This window comes from Drosophila gunungcola, assembly GCF_025200985.1.
Source record: "Drosophila gunungcola strain Sukarami chromosome 2R unlocalized genomic scaffold, Dgunungcola_SK_2 000027F, whole genome shotgun sequence".
NCBI classification, from domain to species: domain Eukaryota; kingdom Metazoa; phylum Arthropoda; class Insecta; order Diptera; family Drosophilidae; genus Drosophila; species Drosophila gunungcola.
Window position 1 is genome coordinate 1,148,824 of NW_026453175.1, and position 21,570 is coordinate 1,170,393.

The 21,570-nt window shown below is 38.3% G+C and overlaps 2 protein-coding genes across 2 annotated transcripts in view; both read left to right on the forward strand.

Annotated features, from left to right (window-relative positions):
• Positions 1–2,464, forward strand: part of LOC128256682 (aminopeptidase N) — a 153,679-nt gene extending 151,215 nt beyond the window's left edge. Inside the window, 4 exon segments of the mRNA XM_052987204.1 lie at positions 158–1,544; positions 1,599–2,081; positions 2,083–2,102; positions 2,165–2,464. Of these exon segments, the coding sequence (XP_052843164.1) occupies positions 158–1,544; positions 1,599–2,081; positions 2,083–2,102; positions 2,165–2,381 (2,107 nt within the window). The 3' untranslated portion in view covers positions 2,382–2,464.
• Positions 2,465–20,994: 18,530 nt separating this feature from the next.
• Positions 20,995–21,448, forward strand: LOC128256634 (uncharacterized). The gene has a single exon (XM_052987125.1). It carries the CDS (start codon positions 21,057–21,059, stop codon positions 21,426–21,428), a length of 372 nt encoding a protein of 123 aa, XP_052843085.1. The 5' UTR covers positions 20,995–21,056; the 3' UTR covers positions 21,429–21,448.
• The last annotated feature ends 122 nt before the right edge of the window (positions 21,449–21,570 follow it).

Consider the following 21,570-nt stretch of genomic DNA (forward strand, 5'->3'; position numbering starts at 1 on the left):
TATACATCTGGGAACTTGAGTACTGACCATTAAACTCTAACTGGATCAATGAACAAGTTTCCTACTGTCCCTATCTACCTTCATTCCTCAATTTAACTGAACTTATTTCATATAATTCGATAGGTATATTAATAGTATAACTAATACTTTGTTTCAGCGATAGTCTTGAAAACTATATTTGGTGTGATCATGAGCAACTTTTAAGGACCTCGACATATTTAGTGGCCTATGCTGTTCATGACCTTAAAAACGCAGCCACCGAAGAGAGTGACACCTTCAACAGAGTAATCTTCCGCAACTGGATGCAGCCAAAGTTATTGGATCGTGAAATGATTTCCAGGCAAATGGCTCCCAAGCTACTTGCCCTTTATGAGAATCTTTTTCAAAGCAATTTTCCCTTAAGGAAAATCGATCAACTTACAGTACCCACTCATAGATTTTCGGCCATGGAAAATTGGGGTTTGGTTGTTTTTAACGAAGAGAGATTGCCGGAAAACCAAGGCGTTGATCTGCAGCAACAGAAGGATAAATACGCCGAAACGGTGGCACATGAATATGCCCATCAGTGGTTTGGAAATCTAGTTACTATGAAGTGGTGGAATGATCTCTGGTTGAAGGAAGGTACATCTACGTATTTCGCCTACTTGGCTTTGGACATCTTGCAACCTGATTTGACCAGGGGCGAGCGATTTATAGCCAAAGATTTGGGGACTTTTTTTGGCAAGGACTCGAGTGATACTGTGCCGGCCATCTCAAAGGATGTAAAGGATCCTTCACAGATACTCGGACAATTTACGGAGTATGTTTACGAGAAGGGAGCCCTAACTGTCCGCATGTTGCACAAGCTGATTGGCAAGGAGTCCTTTTTCCGTGGCATTCGTTCTTTTCTGAGCAAGTACTCCCTGGGAAATGTGGCTCAAGGAGATCTCTGGGATTCTCTTGAGGAGGCTGCACATTTGGACTTCAATCTGAGTAGGGCCATGGATTCTTGGACCCTTCAGGGGGGCTACCCCTTGGTAACTCTCATTAGGGACTACAAGACTGGCGGACTAACCCTCAATCAAACTAGATTCTACCAGGGCCAGAACATTTCAAAGAACTCACCCTGCTGGTGGGTGCCCTTAAGTTTTGTGAAGCAAAGTCTACCTGACTTCGAGCAAACCACTCCACAATTTTGGTTAGAGTGTCCTTCTTCTACGCAAGTTGTGCACTTGTCTGGTGTTCCAGCACCCGATGAATGGATAATTCTTAATCCCCAAGTTAGCACAATTTTTAGAGTTAACTATGATGAACACAATTGGGACCTTATAAGGGAAAGCTATTGTAATGATCCCAACTCTGGTGGCATTCACAAACTAAACAGAGCTCAGCTAATAGATGATTTCATGGCTTTGGCTTCAGTAAAACTGCAAAAGTATGACAAAGCCTTCAGTCTGTTGGAATGTTTGAAAAAAGAAGAGGACCTTCTGCCTTGGCAGCGAGGTGTTGGCATCTTAAATGGCTTAGGTGCTTTGCTGCATGGTCAGGAGGCAAAAGAATTCAAGGTGAGCTTACTCTAAGTTGCATTCCTAAATATTAATCCTTGTTCCCGTTTCTAGATCTATATGAAAAGACTGCTTTTACCGCTGTACAATAGCTTTCCCAAATTAGCAGGGATAGCGCTGTCAAAACCCGCCCTCAAGGATATTCCCTTTTTGCAGTTCGTATACTCGCAATCTTGTCGCCATCACGTGGATGACTGCATTAATCAGGCTAAACTACTGAACACGTTCCATCGGAATGGGTCGCAGGTTGAGCTGCCCATCGATTTCCAAAAGATCGCCTACTGCTCGTTCCTGGAAGAGGGCGGAGAAAAGGAGTTTCTGACGATATTTGGTCTCTTCCAGAACTCCACGAATGCTGCTCAGAGGCGAATATGGGCATCAGCCCTTGGCTGCACTCGTGATTTTAAGCTTTTCGAGCAGTTTCTGGACTTTACATTTAAATCCAAGGAGAAACTCTTTAGCGATTGTTATATGATAGCAGTGAGAACAGCCTTGAGTCGAGAATATATGGTTACTCCCACAGGAAATTATATTTTGAAGCCATGCCAAAACTCTAGGGTAAGTTCTAAAATATTTTTGTTGTGCATAACTACTTTATTTTACAATGACCCTTCTTGCAGTGAAATATTCAAGAAGAAAGAGCTCACAGGACTGTTGGTCAGCTTGGCGGAAAATCTTCAAAGTCGTGAGGAGTTGGAGCAACTTAGTGTGCACTTGAAAGACCTCAAGGAGTACGAAGAACCTCTACGAAAAGCTCTCGATCTGGGTCAAATAAATCAAAAATGGCTTAAGGATTGCTCCAGTGATTTTAGTGAGGCTCTCAGGAAACGTATATAAGAAATGTACTTTTCTTACCTTAAGGAATCAATTTATATTACTATTATTGATTTGAAGTAACAAGCTAGACCATCTGGCAATCAACCAGATTAAACAAAATGTTTTACCATTCAATTTACTATCAATTAATTATATATTGTTTTATATAAGTTCAAAATGTCAATTGATAAAAATGCATATTTACATCATATTGTGTTCATATGTTAACGCTTTTAAGAATGATATTTAAGAATAAAATGTAACAAAATAAATTTATTTAAATCTAGAACTTAAAGACATGACATTTTAGTTTTATGTAAAGCTGTTTTAGACAAAAAGTTGGGCTGAAAGAGCCCCATAACTTTTACGACTTTTGTTTGGCATTTTATTCGACATTGTTGACATATTCCCGAATTTTGAGGGATTCTCAGTGCAGGCACCTGGCTGAACTCATTCTGGCTACGATTCGGCGAACTGTCAAGTTCCATGTTCTCGGTATTAATTAAGGCAATGGCGATGAAATCTTGGAGCCAGCATTGAAAGGAATGCGATTTGGGGAGGCAGTGGGCTCCTAGGCTTAAGAAGGCCAGCTGTCAGAAACGGATCCTGTCAGGACTTTGACTGGTGGATTGCCTGACACGGGACACACACCGACACTATCCGTCCCAACAGCATCCATCTGCAGCTCCTTTTGTTTTGGCGTGGCTGCTTGGTCCTTTCTGGCATTTGACGTTTACACGGGTACGTCAAAACATGAATTCCTCCCTGCCATTTCCACCGATGATGACATGTGGAAAGAACATGGAAATGGCGGCCCGGCATTTAGTTATCCCCTTTGTATGCCGCACCCAGCTTCTGTCATCTGCCATTGGAATGGGGATAGGAGTGGGAACGGGAATAGGAACAGGAATAGGGATCGAGATCGGGATCCACAAGCGTCAGCCAATTAGGCAAATTAATCGCTTGTAATTGATGTGCCAAGGGGTTAATGGATTGCATAGCAAAAACGAGACTTAAGGCGTCAATCAGGCGAAAGTATCTGTCAATTGCATCCAATTTGAAGGCTTATGCAAACTTGTATCGCTGTCACTTCAACTTCAGTTGCAGTTACTAACAATCCCCGACTTGTTTGTTGGCTGCTTCAGCTGACGATAAGGATATTTTGCAGGATTTTAGCTGTCAACCGCCCGTAGATGATGAGAGCTAATTCAATTGAAAGCTAAGGAATGATGCATAGTAAATTGAAATTCATACAATTAATCGACAATATTTTTGAAGAGCGGAGCTGTTGGGGCAGACACAAAATATTTTTCATTAATTAAATGCTTTTGTCATTTTCTGACTTAGAAACTTAAAGCTTGGCGCAATAAACAACAATTCGCCCTTTAACTTAATAAAATTCAATTAAAAACCTTTCAAACAAGAAAGGAGGCAAGCTTCGGCAAGCCGAAGTTCATATACCCTTGAAGATATTGCAAAAATTAAATATTCTTGAAGACATTAAAATTATGATTTACTTGCGTGTATTTTTAAAAGCATTGAAGCTATGATGATTTGCAGCTCAATTACTTGATAGTTCCTATGGCAGATATATGATATCGTTTTCCGATTTTAATGTCAGTAAAGGCGTAATTCTGCACTGTCAAATAATTAAATAATCAAAAAATGTTTAAAAAAAAAATTACAAAATAAAAAAGACACATTTAAAAAATTTTATTTTTTTAATATTTTTATTGTTCTCATGGGAGTTTTATGTTATAGTCGTCCGATTTTGATGAAACTTAAACCGTAATTCTGAAATATTTAAGCATTACTATATGTCGAAGAACTAAAAAATAAATTTAAAAACAGCAAAGTTATAATTTTTTTCATTTGTTTTTACGATTGTTCCTATGGGAGCTATATGCTATAGTCGTCCGATCCGGCTCGTGCCGACTTATATACTACCTGCAATAGAAAGACAACTTTTGGGAACGTTTCATGCAGATAGCTTTAAAACTGAGCGACTAGTTTGCGTAGAAACGACGGACAGACGGACAGACGGTATGGCTAGATCGACTCTCCTAGTGATGCTGATCAAGAACATATATACTTTATAAGGTCGGAAACGTCTCCTTCAGTGCGTTGCAAACTTCTGACTGAAATTATAATACCCTCTGCAAGGGTATAAAAATTCGCTTTCCATCATTTGGCGGTTAAATTCATTCAAGCAAATGTGGCGCTGAATCGATCAATTGATGCCCCATAATTGAAACCACAAAGGGAATCCATATGCACATACATCTTATATGGTATGCATCGTTATATGCTTTGTTGGGAAATGCATACGAAAATGCAAATGAAAATTGGCCCTGTCAGAAAAATTAACGTTATTAATGCTTGTTAAAAGCGGTTATTAAATTAATTAAATGTGATGCCAGCTTACCGTGCGTGTAGAACAGAACAGAAACAGTTGGCCCGATAGATGTGCAAATGTTTTGCGACACACACGGAATGTCGGATTATTTCATGTTAAATATTTACTACTTTTCGCTTATTTATTTATCGCAAATTAATTGAATCCGAACGCGTCAGAGAGCGAATGTGGCGCAAATGTCAAATTAATTGTGCGATTTAAGGACCCTTCAAAAAGGCGTGGAATTTGCGGTCAAACTAAAAAGTTGAAATCTTTCTAGGTATATTATTTATTTTGTTTAGAAGAAGGAACAAAGTTTTTAAAAAATGTACTAGATTTGCTGTTAAATATATATGATTTAAATTTTAAATCATTTAACTGATATTGCTAAGATATTTATATTGAATTTGAATACCCTTGGATGTTTCTCTACCGTTTTGCGAGCTCGGCTTAAAAGCTAGAGGACGTCTATATCCCATATCCCATAGGAACAAACAAAGATTGTAAGTTTCGCTGCTTTTTTTAATTTTTATAAGTCGCTGGTTTGGCCCCAAATGAGGTTTTTATAGTGTTAAGAACCTATCCCTATATATGACTATATCCTAAAGATGCCGCACATATGTAGTACCTACCGTTCTATGTTTTTATGACGATTTTTCGCGCAGTAAAAAATATATATATTCTTAAATCTTTTCAAATCGTAAGAGGATCAAAACTTTGTCTTGCTAAAAAAAGCTTCGGTCCTCGCTTTAATTAGAAGAAGAACAATTAAATTTTCTCAATTAAAATCGAAGGATTTTTAATGCTTCACTTAGGGGCTGGTACTTAAGTAATTTGAGGCTTACGTTTAATGCTTAATTAGCTCCTTTGAATGCCCGATGTCTGGGGATAATTCTGGATTTTAGCTGGAATTTTAGCTGCCTTGACTGCAATTCGGGGATCCTTCGGCAGCAGCTGCAGTTTGGCACAGAATCAAATTTTGGACGTTAATTAATATGCGTTCAGTGTCTGGCAGGGCAGGGATCAAATTATGTAATAGCCGCATTAAAATTGAATTTCTCGATGCGTGCCTCGCAGGTTGCTGCTGTGTGGGTGCTGTATCTGTATCTGTATCTGTCCAGTTGAGTTTGCCTGTGTGTGGTTCCGTGTGCGTATTCATGGACTTGGATTTCTGTGCACGTGGCACAGACGCAGGACCTCCACTCGCTGTCCATTGGAAAATGGGAAACGGTCTAATTACCCCTAATTGAATACGACATGCTTAAGCCCTTCCCCCGAAACACCGTCCTCCGTTTAAGTGAGACAAATTATTTGTGTGTAGCTGCAATTGCAATTCAATTGGAGTGTTTAGATTATCAATTCCTGCCAACGATTGGTCGATTACTCTGTGTGGCCGGCAATCGGGTCAATTGCTACTCCCAAGGAGTTGTAAACGTGATTACCATTATGCTCAAAGGTGCAGCGGGCTATGGGTTTCATATTTTGAGGAAGTAGGGATTCCTTTATTTTAAATTCCTTTATAAACGACTGTCAATTGCATTGAAGAGGGTCAATTATTATTTATGAGGTGAATTAAAAATAAAATTAAAATTTGACAGAAGTGATATAATACCTTGCTAAAACACGAATCAATGACAAGTTAAGGTATCTTTAAGTTGAATTGCAAGTTTTGTTTATTTATTTAAACTAGTTTTACGATGACTACTTTAGAAATAAGAGTTTAGATAATTGTGAAATATTAAAAAAGTTACGGTTTAAATCTACTCTAGTATATTTAAATATTGATCTCATTGTATTTAATGTGACTCTTTCCATTAATAGACTTAAAATTTGTAAGTATTTTTTTGTTGCTAATTTTTCCAGCACAAAGCTCCTTTCATAACTTCTATTATGCGCCATGCCAAAACGCATTTCAAAGCCCCCAATGAACTTAGAAACCTCTTCATTGCACTGGCCTTTTCACTTGCCATGTTTTCTTTGAAAATAAGCCCGTTACTGGGGAAATATATTTCAATTAGTGCATTTTTTTTTCCTCGGAGCTTTGTTGCTTTGTTGCTTCATTGTTCTTAGGGCTTTCCGATTTTCCATTTTCTGTGCTGTGCTGCTTGTTTGTTTGCCTTTCGATGGGCGATGTCGATGCTTTTTATTGTCTAACTTGTGTAGTACATTTTGTTGATGTCGTAAATTACGGCAAATCGGACGGTGGGTGTGCTCATTGTTCGTTGTTTCAATGCCGCCAAGGGAAAATAAATTCATTAAAAACTTTTGGCCAATGTGAAAATCCTTTTTATTGACTTTGGCCGGGCGCATCGGTGGTTACGTGTGTAAATATTTATGCAAATATTTCTGCACTGGCTAGCATGTTTTGATTGTGCGGGGTCTGTTGCATATTCACAATCCGAATTGAATCGAATCGAATTGAATCGATTTGCTGACCAAAGGCGAGTGTTTTCACCTCCCCCCGCCGCTCTCGTCATAATCAGAGCGAAAACTTTCTTTACATTACTTTACATTTATTGCTTCCTTCCCCGGGCCCCAGTCCTTTTGTTTGAACTCTGGGCGAAAGAAATAGAACGTGAAAACTATTTCTTGCTGGCGCCTCCAGGCTGCGAGACATTCAAGAAAGTTGCCACAAAAGTGGAAACAGTACCAGAAGCCCAAAAACTTCCCTTGTCCGGCCAACAGAAAATCGGACGGACAGGGCCGGGGAAAATAGGGAGAGGGAACGGGCTAAAGAGATGGCAACTTACAAATTTAGATTACGAGGCAAGCACAATTGCCACACATGTTTGCACAAATGCTGGCTGGATTGTTTAATTTCGTTTAATTAAATTGCAAATATTTTATTGCTGCAACTTGCAACAGAAATTTCCCTTGTAGAGTTTAAATTTGTGTGGTGCCATCCTGCACATGTGGCACTTCACTGGCGTTGTGTGTAACTGTGGGTGTTTCCATCTGTGAGTGCGTAAAGGCATTAGTAAGCACTTTAAGAACTCAAATCCTTTAGTTAGTAAGTTATTACAATGATCTCAATAAATAAATCTAGATTAATTGGGCTGTGGTAGGTGGATCAGAATTTAGTTCGAACAAATTGAGCTATATTTATGGGACAAATTTATTTTATTTTCATTGTTCCCCATAAAATATACAGCCGATTTGAAAAACATTGGACATTGGAGAAGGCACCAAAATATATGTATATTTATTTTTACCCATTTAAATACAAGTTATATATAGTTGAATCCTTTCTGTAAATATAATGTCCTCTGCGCATAATGGTTTCCCCTATTTAATTCACTTAAGTAGCTAATTGTTTTTACAGCTGATTTCCATTAAATCGATCATCATCGAAGTGGAATCGCTCGACACCTTTATAAATATTGAGAGTGTCAGCCACTTGATGCTAATGCAAATTCGACTCCTCTAAGTCATGTAACCCATGCCTCAATAATTCACTTGACCACCTCAACGAGCACTTGATTGGCCCCACTTTGAGTGGGTTGGGGCTCGACCTTGGCAGTGTGAAACAAAATCTCCCAACCTCTCATTCTCAAAACCACATTGGCAACAAAAACAGAATCAAGCAGCCCAGAAAACGGCATGGAGTTCACTTTATTCCCGAGCCACTTTCTCCTCCTTTTTCAAGCCACTTTCTCTTCTATATGTTTCTTTTGAGTGCCCCTTATAGTTGATTTCTGTTGTTGTTGTTGTCGACTTTCTGTTTACCCGGGCACACAGCAAAAAGAAAGCGTCCAAAGAAAAACACTTTTAGCACGCATTGAGGGAAAAACCAATAGAGGCAAGGCCATGCACATCGACAGAAAGAGCTCATCCGCCTTCCTTTTGTACTCCCGACTTCAAGATAAACAAGAATGGGACTCGATTGCAGATTTGTAATATGTAAACTTATACACTCAGAAATAATAAGGCGATTTTTTTCATAATTTTAAAACTTTATACCAAAACTTAATGCATTTAACATTGAAATGAACAGCCTTTTATTTTCGTAGTGTGTTTTATACACCCGATTGGCATAAGCTTTCATCACTTGCAACTGGTTCACAATCAGTCTAATCTGGCTTCATTTTTCGTTCGTTCGGAACTCTGTTGAACAATGGTACCTTTTCTATAAATATCCATATCCTTTTTGGCTCGCATTAATCCCCCATGACAACTCGTAAAATTTTAAAGCATATTTACGGGCGGCTGCTCATTATTTTGATGCGCTTTGGCAAATACATACAGAGCTGAAAAGGGATGAGTGGGGGATAATGTTTGGGAAGGGCTATTACCGCGGGTGGGGAGTGCGGGACAACATGAAAACTGGAACCGAAACTGGGACTGTGATGCATATATGCATATTAAACAGACCGCTTTTATTCGCCGGCACATTCTGACATCAAATTTGATTGTCTGCACAGAGCAGCCCCCTATTCTATATCCCGAAATTCCCTACCTCTGATTTCCCAGCGTGAATGCATATGCATGAAACGGCATTATTTCGATGCTGCAAACAATAGACCAAAAGATCCAAATCTCTGATGCTCCTGCTCCTGCTCTAAGTCCTGTTTCTGCTGTTGCTTTTGCTTGTGCTCGTGCTCCTGCTCCTGCCCCCTCTGCAAATGGGACAAAACAACGCGTCATCCTACCATGGTGTGTGCACTGGGAGAAAGTCGTGCATAAATTATGGTTATAATCTTGAAAAGAGGATCAACAAAATATAAAAAACAGGATAGCCTGAAAAATTAGATTGATTGACCCTTTGTAAGATTAAATATTTTAACAATTGAGGGGTGCTCTCTGGGATTTTATAATCACTTTTGAAGCTTCTGAAAGTATGCAACATAATATTTTAAATTCGGGAACTCGGGGAAATCATTAAGAACAACGAAATTCTTTTTTCACTGCATACTTTTAGACACATTTTTAAGTGATTTGTTTTATTCTTACTAAATCGTAATTTGAACAATTTTAACTTATAAAATCTTAAAGATGAATTAAGTGATTTGAGTTTTTAAGGAGATTTTCATTGTACAAAAATGTGTCAAACTATGATTGTAATCCTTTTTTAAAAACAAGTTATATTCTTATTCTTATTAAATAAATAAAATAAAAATGTTTCTAATTAGGGACTAGTTTTTTGTCCAGTGTATGGAACCCACTGGGTGGTCCCACTCGTGCCTCCCACCTTCCACCCCCCAAACAGGATGCTGCGCGGGGGGAGCAAAGAGTTAGGGGGATTTGGCCACAATTCATGCGGCTGCATTTGCCTAAGCGCCAAATATTAATGACACTGCGACGACGATGACGAGGTCTGAAATATCATCAGCAGCGCTGGGTGTTGATTTTAATGAGAGACTGGAATGGAGGAGAGCTGAACTGGGGACCGCTCGACGGGGGGACGCTTTGCTTATCAACGCCATCAATTCTTCCTGCTAGTCCTCAAAATTAGGGGTGTTTATTATTTTTGATTGCCGGCACGCGTCAAGGGACAGAGCTCAAAACAATAAAAGGAAAGCGGAAAACAGGAGACAAATAGCCCGTAGAAGGGCTAAAAAGTCCCATTGTTTGAGCCTCAAATTGATAGAGCGTGCGCAAATTTCTGGCCCTTGTTCCGTCACTTCTTTTCTGTTTGCTTATTGCCTAATGACTCATTTTTTGTCTCTTCGAGCTTTTTGTTTCGCTCAGGGAATACCCCCGTGAAGAAGGCCAAAATGTTGGTGGGTGTGAAACGCCAAACAGACACGCTGCAAAAATTTATTTGTCACCCTGAAGATTCCGCTTGCAGAAATAACTTCTTCAGGAGGACGAAAGTGAAGTGAGAGCTAGGACACAGAGAGAAAAACTAAAGAAGTTTTTTACATTGCCATAAGACAATTATATAATCCTTCTTTGCTAAAAATAAACAAGTTCAAACGAGTATAAACAAATTTTTATTGCGATAACTTTACAACTTAGATCGATCGAATGTCTCATTTAAAAACTCCAATGATTGTCCTATTTGCTTCCTTAATCTATTCCCACCTTGAGCTATCGAGCTTATTTTGTATATCCCTGGCTAAATTATTTTTAAAATCAACCTACCCAAGGCATTGAGTCTTTCCATTTCTATATAACAATTCTCAATTTTCAACGTTATGACTAGTAAAAGGTAAAAGGTATATATAATAATTTACCGTGCAATTATGATCTGGCCAAATGGCACGTTCTGCTTCCCGTTTCGAGTGGAGTTGAAGGTGGATGTGGAAGTGGAAATGCAAGTGGTCTGCAGCTGAATCCTCCCACTCGAGGACGCGTTCACGGGCGCTTGCACTCGCAATTAGCGCAAATCAGGCGAAGTCAGATGGTCCTCGGGGCTCTCAATTTGCCGCTTAACTTGGAATTGAATGACACATGCTCACAAGCTGAGCCAATGGAGTCTTGAGTGAAGCAACTTGGATGAAAATGGAAAAGTCATAAAAAACAAAACAATAAGTCGTGAGATCATAAAGGGTTTGTATTTTACGCTACGAAATGCTTTATGAAAAAAGAAAGATAAAGAAAGGGAATCCCAAGTTTGATGAAAGCTTGTCAAAATGTAATATGAAAGACATTTCCTTTAATACTTCGATATTAAACTTAATTATATATCATTAATATATAGTCAAGCTTCTATAGCTTGAGCAACCAGTCACCAACAAAAAAGTCAAAATCAATCAATCAATCAGATTTCATCAAGAGTTTGAGTGGACTTTATTGTTTTTATTTTATTTCCAGATATATGCAATATTTATAATTATATGTCCGACATGTTCTTGAAGTGTGACGCAGCAAAAACGTTTATAAAACATGCTGCAATGCGTTTTTCAACACTCTCTAGTTAAACAAAAAAAATAATTCTATGCGTAAAAAAATAGAAAACCGACAATTTGACCTTGTTAAAGTAATTGAAGTTTATTAAGTAATGACACTAGCAATATATTACATTTAATGAATTTTTATTTTATTTATTATATAATGACACAAGCAATATATTGCTTTCAAATTGAATTTTGATTTGAAATTAGTATAGATATATACTTATATAAGGTTAAAGTTTCATACAATTCCCATTTAAGATTATAAACTTTGTATGTAAATAAATATGTTTCTAATTTCAAAACCCTTTTTTCATTAACGCCATATTTGACTTGCAATTCATTTCTTTTGCTGGGTTACCCCTTTCAAGACACGGTCCACTTCGGGAGTAGCAATGTTTTGTACATTGAAGCATTACTCTTTTCTTCATTGTTGGTTTACTTCTTCTATGGCTTTTACTCTTCTTCTTATTTTTCTTCTTCTTCTTCTTCTGTTCCCTTAAGTTGTTGTTGTAGTTGCTGCTGTTAAGCATTCTTATCGCCGTTGGTAGCATTTCCGTTCCTTCTTACTCGTGCATTTTTCATTTCCGCCTCTGCGTCGCGGCATTTCCCTTCATTTTTCACACATTCTGTATCCCTGCCCCTGCCCCTGCCCCGCTCTACTTGCCATATATATTTCGCATTTATATTATTTTGTAATGTTTATTTCAATTTGAGAACCCTCTCAGGAAAGCCCCTACCACTCCGCTGTTTCACTCCTCCTGGATTTGACACTTTCGGTTAAGCCTTTAAGGAATTGAATCTCTAGCTAAGGAATATCCTCGGAATGGAACTTGCAGATTAAAGTGCTTGAATGTGCAGCCACTGGTCAGTCCGATACATTAAAAATAATACATTGAAAAATATGTGGTATTGGTAATATATAATTTACAGTTTCCACTTAAAAAGTTTTGATTAAACATTAACTTTTCAAAAGATCTATTGCAAATATTACTTGGTGAAATTAAGTATTAAGTATAAGTACAAAAATAAAACATTTTGTAATTTGTAATGTAATTTGTAAGTATTATACCTTGTTTTGGGAAAAAAAAAACTTTAATACTAAAGTGCCTAAATAGCCACACCCCCACATTTCTCCACAGCCTGTCCATTATGATGGTTGTCGTGTGGAAAATATTGTCTGGTCGACAATTTTAGCGAACATTGTTGTTGGGCGCCATTTCGCAGACCGCAGACAACGACGGAATAAATTGGGAATGGGAATGAAAATGATGCCCATTGTCATTAGAGGAGGCCTTCGCCGCCAGAAATCTCTGGCCATGGCCACGGCAATGCCTATTTCCAGAAGTTGACTATGGCAGCCAAAAAGGCAATTCCAGAAATTACTATTTGCATTATTTTCACGACAATGCCATGGCCAATTCATGGCAAATAGAACGGAAGCGAATCCGAGTGGAGAAAACTGCGAGGAAATCAGGAAAAAGCAGATGGAAGCAGCTGCTACAATTGACGGCGTCTGGGGAAAGATGAAAATTGATTTTAACGCCAGAAATTATGTTATTTGCGCATGTTATGGACATGCAGGAAATGCGAGGGCAAAGGCCCGAGCTCAAGTAATATCGGCAAAAAAAATAAGGAAAATAAAGGCAAAACTGAAACGGAAACGCAACGCAAAGAACTCTAACAGTACTTCGCCATAAGCTAAACTCCCCTTACCACCCTCCATTTCACATACCCATAATTATTATGATTATGAACTCGACTAAATTACAAACGACTTACGTGTGAATGCGTTGAGCCCTCATCTCATCATCTCCACGAGGACTGGCAATTCGAAGCTGGGGACTTTGGAGTTGGACTTGGGCTTGGAGTGCGACAATCATTGACTGGCAGATAACAGAAATTGGCGACTTAAATTCATCGATTGCTAATGGGCATTTGATAAATCGAGAGGATTAGTCAGCATGGGGAAAAGCGAAAGTGTGCTTTGGGTAAATCATTTGAACATTACATTTGTGTGTCAAATTATACACTGCAGATTAGCAATGCCATATAAGCATATATATTAATACTTTGCATAGCATATCTATGAGAGCTAAAAATACTTGAGAAATTTAACAACGTATTTAAAGTACAAATTTTGATTTAAGCTTTTGGCAATTTACAAAGAATAAAACCTTAAAACCTCCAATGGAGCTTAAAAAGAATGTTTTGGTAACCATTCGAATTAAGAAGTGCTTTAAGATTTAAAGTAAAAGTAGTAAGCAACACAATAAGGTTTTAGGGTTTTTCATTCAATCTGGTTGTGCACTCTGAAGACCAAATCAGTTTCATCCTAAATGTAAGAGTGAACAATGTAGTAAAAACCTTAAGTTAAAGAAATACATTTTTTATGCAACGCTGCCTGACTTTTAAACATTTAATCTTACATGTAATAGCTATTAGCTACTCCCCCGCAGCATATCGCTTACTGGCTTTGTCAACAATTTATTTGGCCAATTCCCTGGTCAAACAATTCCCAAGATGATGCAATTAAGGGAAATGCATAAAAAAAGCAAAGTGAGAGCAAAAGATGAAGGCGACGCGAGAATAAGCCGGACTAAGAACCAACTTTTGCTGGCCGCATCATAAAAGCGGCGGACGCAATCTGCTGCGTCTTCATTTCTGCGGAACCATCCCGAAAAGCACCCACTTTTTTTCACCCGAAACCACCTCACAATTCCCATCCCAATCCGTGCGGAAGAACTTTGCAACTTGCGACGTCAAATTGCATTGGACTCTGTGTTTAATTTGTGTGATTTATTTGTTCAGCCTGCTGGCCAAGTTTTCGTCTTTTGGTTTCGGTTTGCTTTTTTGGATTTTACTTATCTGGCCGACTGACGATGACTTTTGATTTCTTGGCGCGAAGGAAAACGGGAAAAGGGAGACAAAATTGGAGCTCTATGCGCTTTACTGATTCCGGGCCATAAATCAAAAGAAAACTTTGTCACTTGAGCTTTTGACTTGCTAAACTTGTGGTTCCTGCCCACTTGCCCTCTTGCCACCTCCCTCTGCCTTTCCCCTAATCGATTTCAAGTTTATGTTGCCGAAACAATAACAATAAAAATTGACAATGCCGAGGCGACGGCGGCTCATAAAATTTTATTACAAAAGGAAACGAACGCCATTGACATACGTAAACTGATTCGCACCACTTCCCGGGGGAATCCCCGAACTCCGGGCACCCAGCGTCGACTACGAATGCCAAATGCGAAATCAATGTCGACATTCCTTTGAATCCCCCTTGGTCCCCCCTTTCCCCATTTCACCCTCCATTCACAACATTCAGTATTCCCCATTACGCTCCTCCTTCTCCATTTATTCTATTTGCATGTGCATTGCTATGCCCTTACTGTGCAAAGGTATATGGACTGCACTGCTTTTAAAGCCTGAACTAATTGCGAATAAATATTGAAAAAAAGTGTGGAAAAAGCCCAAATAGATGATTTAAATTATCGCTCAATTTATATTACAAAATGTAATCAGTATTTAAGTAAAGAGCTTTAAACAGCAATTGTATATAAGTCTAAGCTTATACTTTTACAATTTATTTACTTGTTTCATTTTAAATGCATTCTAAGAAATTTTTACTTTAATTATGAAACTCCAGTCTATCAAAGCACATTTTTAAATTATTCAGGTTCTGCGGATTTTTTTTTACCGAAAAGACTAAGAAGTTTGTGAATGGAGTGATTCCTACAAAACAAGACACTGAAAGCTTTACGGCATGAACAAAAGTCAGTTGTTTCTTTGTCCCTAATTATATTTTGTTTTCATCTTTTTGGCTTTAAATATTCAAATGAATTTTTTAAGATAACAAAACTCTCTAAAAGAGTAAGCAAGTTAATTTCTGTGTTTGTGCTATGAATATTATGAATTCTTGAATACATGAAATCAAAACAGCCCCGGTTTATGCGATACAGACGAATACATGAAATGATATAAGCAGAGATACGAGTCGTGTAAAATTAAGGCCCAATTAAGTCACGCGTTTGGTTTGAATTCATAGTCAACCATTCGTGTGTAACCGAATACTTGAAATGGTTTTTATGCACACAAGTAGTTTTCATGAAATGGCTATCGCATAAACACAGTACAAGAAAAGTGTTTAAACTTAAAATAGAGCTCAAGTTTATTTTTGGTTTATTTTTGAACTAATAAACAAGTTTGTAATAACAACATTTTAATAAATAGAATTTTCAGAGTATTCAAACTTTGGTTTCTTCTAATAGACTATAACTGAATTTTCGTTGTTTTGTTTCATTTGATGTTGTTGTTGCCGCACATGATTTGCCTTTCACCGGGGCACAGAACGTGCCCTCGGCCTCGGCCTCCCGCCCACTTTCACTCCCGCCCCCCCTCCATCCCTTGCCCCAACAGCCTAGCAACCCCCAACCCCAACCCGCTCAAGCCACAGGGCACATTGCTCCAAAAATGTCAAAGTGCCGCCGCTGACACCGCTGGGCCTTTGTGGCGAGAGACGCGGGCAGGGGGGGTGGTGGTGGGGCTGGCTGATGGGAGTTGTTTTGGGTGGGTGGAGGCCATGACAAGGGCGCGAGGATGTTTAACATGTGCGCGAAGGAGCAGGAATGCCGTATGTGTGTGACACCCGCGAGAAATGACTCGCATTTTTCCTTTTTTTTTGACCCACTTTGCTTTGTCGTCAGCAATGTGGCTCCTGTCGCGGCTCCATCTCCTGTCTCCTGTATCCCATCTTCCATCTTCCATGTCCTATCTCCCAACTGTGTCCAGTGTCCTGTCTCCAGTCTCCAGTCTCAGTCGCATCCCTGTTCCCACTCACCGGGCATGTGTCACTCGGCAAGCGTTTAAATTGGGCTTCTCCCTGCCCACAAACTACATATATGGTATATATGCCAGTATGTCGGGTTCGCCTTGTTTTGTCGGTCGCCTTTGTGCCATATTTTCACAAATTGAATTGGCCATGTCAGAAATAAAAGGATGCAGCTATGAAAATTTCTGCATTCAAATTTTTCAAACAAAATTATTTTAGCAAAAGTTTGCCGTACATGGGGCAAAACCAGAAGGTCAGGATCTACAGTTGAACATCGATATCCCGAATTACTTCAAAATATTTGTAACTAAACCAAAATAATATGTTGATATTTTAAACTGCCAATTTTATCATCTTTAATATTAATTCAATACATGTTAGTAAAACCACAAGATGGTCCTATTATACGGCAGTTTTTAATTTTAATAGCAAAATACATTTGAAGCTATAAAGGGCCGACTGTATTTTTGTAGATGTCCACTCCCCGATTCTCACCCCTCAGCTTGGACCGCATCTCCACCATAATAAAGTTATTATGCATTCGGAGCAAGGCGAACCTGACTAGACAGAACCACTTTCCCATCTCATACATATGGGTATGGGTGAGTTTGTGGGACAGACCACTTCTGGACTGGAGTGGGCTAAAAATCTGACATCGCCCCGACAACCCGACATATGGCACTTGAGCAAATTTGCATAATAGAAATTAAAATGGATTTTAACATTTCTGTTTTAGATTATGTTCAGTGGCTGCACGGAGATGGTCAGAGGGTCAGAAATACCAGCTGCAAAAACCTCGGAAACAGATGGTTTCTTTTTTTCTTGTGGTATAAATATGTTCAGGCAGATAATGCTCGTGGGGAATTTAGCAGTTTTTCATAAAGCCAACAATGAGCAATTACATTTCTAATAAAAATCATACAATTCCACAAGCTCAAACATTGTATACCGGAAATTCGGATGAATATGTAAACGTTTATTAAATAAATAGTTGCATAAATTCCATTATTAAAAAGCTCTTAAATCCGAATAAAATTTGATAAAATAAAAAATTTTGAAACAAATAGAAAAAAGTTTTAATTACTGTAATTTATTATAACGTTACATTTCACTAAGTAAAGTTGATCAGATCTTTTTTTGCGTAAAGATAACTTCTGAATATTATTTTCGGAATTAAAGCAAGTTTTAAGTTTCTTAATGAATCTTATTAAATTTTAATGGTAGATATATAAATAGGAAAAGATATCTGCATTCATTTGCAAAGCATTTACCGCATAGACTGGGCATTATTCAAAAACTCAAAACTTTGCGCTCTTTAAACGTTTTTCTGCACTACCTCGTCATTTATACGGCTCCTTTGGTGGTGACCTACTGCTCGAACCTGCTCCACTGCTCCACTCCTAGCGGAATTGGGTCTCATTTGCGTAGGCCAGAAAACTTTCCTCGCCGCCATCGCAGATCCCAGAAGGTTTGTCCCACTTTCGTTGGCGTGCCGAAGCATAAAATGGCGTTAAAGCAACTTTTAAATAATGCAAGAGGACACACACAGAAATTCTAGCTTAAATGCTTTGATTTGGATAAGCATCCGAGCAAGGAAGCCAAAAATGCTTGCTAGCCCGTAAAATGGTGCAACCAATGCCACGGCATTGGGAGTAAAATGGGTGTATAAATGGGCGTTGGGTCAAAGGCCACAGCGGGTGGACTGTGCTCACTGGCAAACATATTTGCTTAAACTTTAACATGTTGTCCTTTAGCATTTTTAGCTATATTTGCTGCTGCAGTTCTTGGCCTTGTAACATTTTGTGGCCAAATATTTTCAGCGCTTGGACACAAGCCAGCAAAAATGAGCAAGGAGGAAAATGAGAGCGGAAGGGTTACAAAAAATATGCGGAATAAATAAGCTCTTAAATTGTTTTGTTATATGTGTGGCTAAGAAGGGTTTTTTGGCGTTGAAAACCACTTTTGAAAACAGTTTACCAATCATTTTATAAAGTCAGTTATGTGCAAAGGAAATTGGGCTCTTAAATTCAATGTTTTTGCAGTGAAATAAAATTTTATAAATTAATAGCAAAACCTGAGCGAAAGTAAAACAAAAAATTTTACAGTTTACAAATCCTTGTTCTTCACCAAAACCTTTTGATTTTCTGTGCAATAAAGTTTACGAATTTATTCTGATAAAAAATAGGTTGTCGAGTTGTTTGCTAAATAGCTGAAAAAGATTTTCAATCTGCAATAACTTGGTCAAAATATTTTCTATTCTCTATGTTTAAATGAGCTATAAAAATAAGTCAAGGCTGAAAATGGAAGAAGTATAATTAAAAGTTGTCGTTTGCAAATGCTAAATAATAACAAAAATATATTTATTCAACTCTTATCACTTATTTTATTAAGATATTAAAAAAAAAAACTATCCAAAAAATTTAACAATTATAAAGACTGCAAATTATTATTTATTAAAACACAAGTAGGTCGCAGAGAAAAATGTTCATAAAGTCGTGTTGAGAACCTTGCCGCCGAACTGAGGATGTGGAAAATTGGAGGAAGTCCTTGTCCGGCAAAGACAGGACTTTTGGTCTTTTTTTGCAACCACTTTAAGCCGCTTATTGAGCAATGTTGCTGCCGTTGCTCTGGATGTTGCTGCTGTGGCCCCTGATGTTGCTGCTGTGAAATTGCCGGACATGTGGCACTGCCGTTTGTTGGGGACTCAGCCACTGAAGGAGCTTTTGCATGCGATGGCTTATCCTCTATTGAATCGATCTCTTGCTTTCTGCTTCTGCACACAAGTCCATTATTACAGCTGGGTGGGCGTGGACCGCTGCGGCAGCTGGAAAGTGTGTTTAACCTTGAACTTCAAAGGACCGGCCCGAACTGCCTGAGCTCAGCCTCCTTTGGCCACATTTTTCTGTGCTTTCACTCGCTTTTCAAAGGCAATTTCAGGCCGTAAATTAGTTTTATGTTGCTCGATTTTGCTTTTATTAAATTACCTTTTTCATGATTACTTGCAAACTTCATTTGGAAAAATGCCTGCCGACGGAAATAGCCAACGAGGTCGCCGCTGTCCCGCAATAATTTGCGCCATTTTGTAATTTCAGTTGGCTCCTTGGTCCTTGGAGATGCTTCTCCGTCGCTTCGGCTTCCGCTGTTTTGGGTCGAAGACCTAATAAAGTTGCCGCAGAAACCATCGAGACTCCAACTTTCATCTTCCCGCTCTCCACGAAATCCGGAGCCCCTACAGGTTAATTATCTATGGTGTAATTTAGTGGCCTGGCTGCCAAAAAAGGCTTTCCATTTTAATTTATTTGACCAGTGAAAGGATTAGATTAGATTCCCTGATAAATGGCCGTCAACTCGCTACTTAAATAGCAAAACTGTTCGCTCAATTCAGACCGCTAATTGGGTTTGTTCAAGCCTCAGAAAATCGTCGATCCTGTGCTAAAAAAAACAAAGTTGCTAAGGACCTGATTACCATTTTTAAGCAAGTAACGTTTAAGGCTGCTACCGTTTCGTGAGAGTTCCTTCGACTGAAATTGTTTAATGTTTAATGTTTGTTTTCACCCTGGAAAGATAATGAGATTTAAGTAGAACATATATTTTGACGCAATGAGGATTTTTAATTAGTTCTTCTTTAGATACAAAGCACAAAAGTGAAGTTTGGCAATAAAAACGTTGTTTTCTAATATTGCTTTGCTGTTGTTATTCAGTTATCAATGCACGATATTACATTTGTTTTGGTTATTACCTACCTTTTATCAGTTTGCTTCCAATGACCTTCTTTCGTGTAGATTGGGGTCAATGACTAGAAGTTGAGCAAGACAATGTTTAGCTACCAACTTATAGACTAATATTTGTCTACAATATTTTCGAATTATGGTGCAACCTATTAAAATTAAAGTCAAAAGTCGCACTACATTCGATTAAATCGATATATTTGACTCAATAAGAGTCTATCCAATCAACTGATACCCAAGCTAGGAAAAATTCACTTTCTCCATAAATTATGAGTTTTGATAAGACAGAACCTGTTTGGTTTTTCCACCCGTTTCTCGTTAATTAAAAAAGGTATATTGTATTCGTGCACGAGTATGCTACAGGTGTTAAGCGTTTATCTGTTATAAAATGTTATTCGGGCTGCTTGCGAAATCTCTTGAAAGGATTTACGGTTCCATTCCCAACGAAGTTGTTTTAAATCATTATAACATTTACAACTATGTGCCAGCTTGTTTCAAAATCGATACGTCAGTAACTATAAATGTTATAGATTTAATTTCAATTATAACATTTTATTGACAGGTATAGATTGTTTTAAACATATCTGTGAACATTTTTTTTTTTTTTGTAAATTTGGTAAATACCTCTTTTTCCAAATGGGCCGGTATTTTATAGTCGAGGAACTTGTTCTTTCGTGTTTCTCCTAATACTGTTTTCTTTTCCATTGTGCGGCAAGATAGAATGCATCGTGTTAAAGATATGTTTGGCAGGTGTTACAGACACTTCTCTATCTGCTCCATTATCAATGTAGGCCATCAGGTAGGTTACAGAAATTTTCTATGCGGGGCAGCCCTATAAAAACGAAATGCTGTATTGTCTTAACCAACAGTAAGCTTCATCTCTTCACCAAAAATCAACCTTTAAAAATGTACCTTCTCGCGGTGTTCTTGTTGTTGGTTGGCACAAATATCTGCCTGATTGAGGGAAATCTAGGCGGCGGCGGCGGAGAAGGAAACGATTATACATATGGGACGCAAGCAACAACGGATACCCTTATTGCTAGTGAGACTGTGTCGAAACCCAAAAGTCTCCTGCAAACAACGACGAAAACCTATACGTTAACACAGGCGGGAACTGCAAAAACAATAAGCTACATTAAAATCACGGATCTTAAAAGAGCGCGAGGTGCCACCGCCGAAATCACATCTGGAGGAGTGGGTGCTACGACAGTCACGATCAAATTTACTTCGGCTCGGGGAGCTGGTATTAAGTCCCAAGTAGTGATATATGGCGCTTAAAATATTTTAAAATCCGTGTTTTGTTAATATAAAACGATAGAGTGTTCATCCGCTTCACATTTATCCTTTAATTATTCCTAAATGGACAAAATAAAAGTAATTTAATTTATTTCTTACTTGTTTTGAACGAATTGTTTACAGT

Excerpts from the sequence above, each read along its gene's own strand:
- LOC128256634 (XM_052987125.1), top strand. The coding sequence starts at position 21,057 with ATGTACCTTCTCGCGGTGTTCTTGTTGTTGGTTGGCACAAATATCTGC.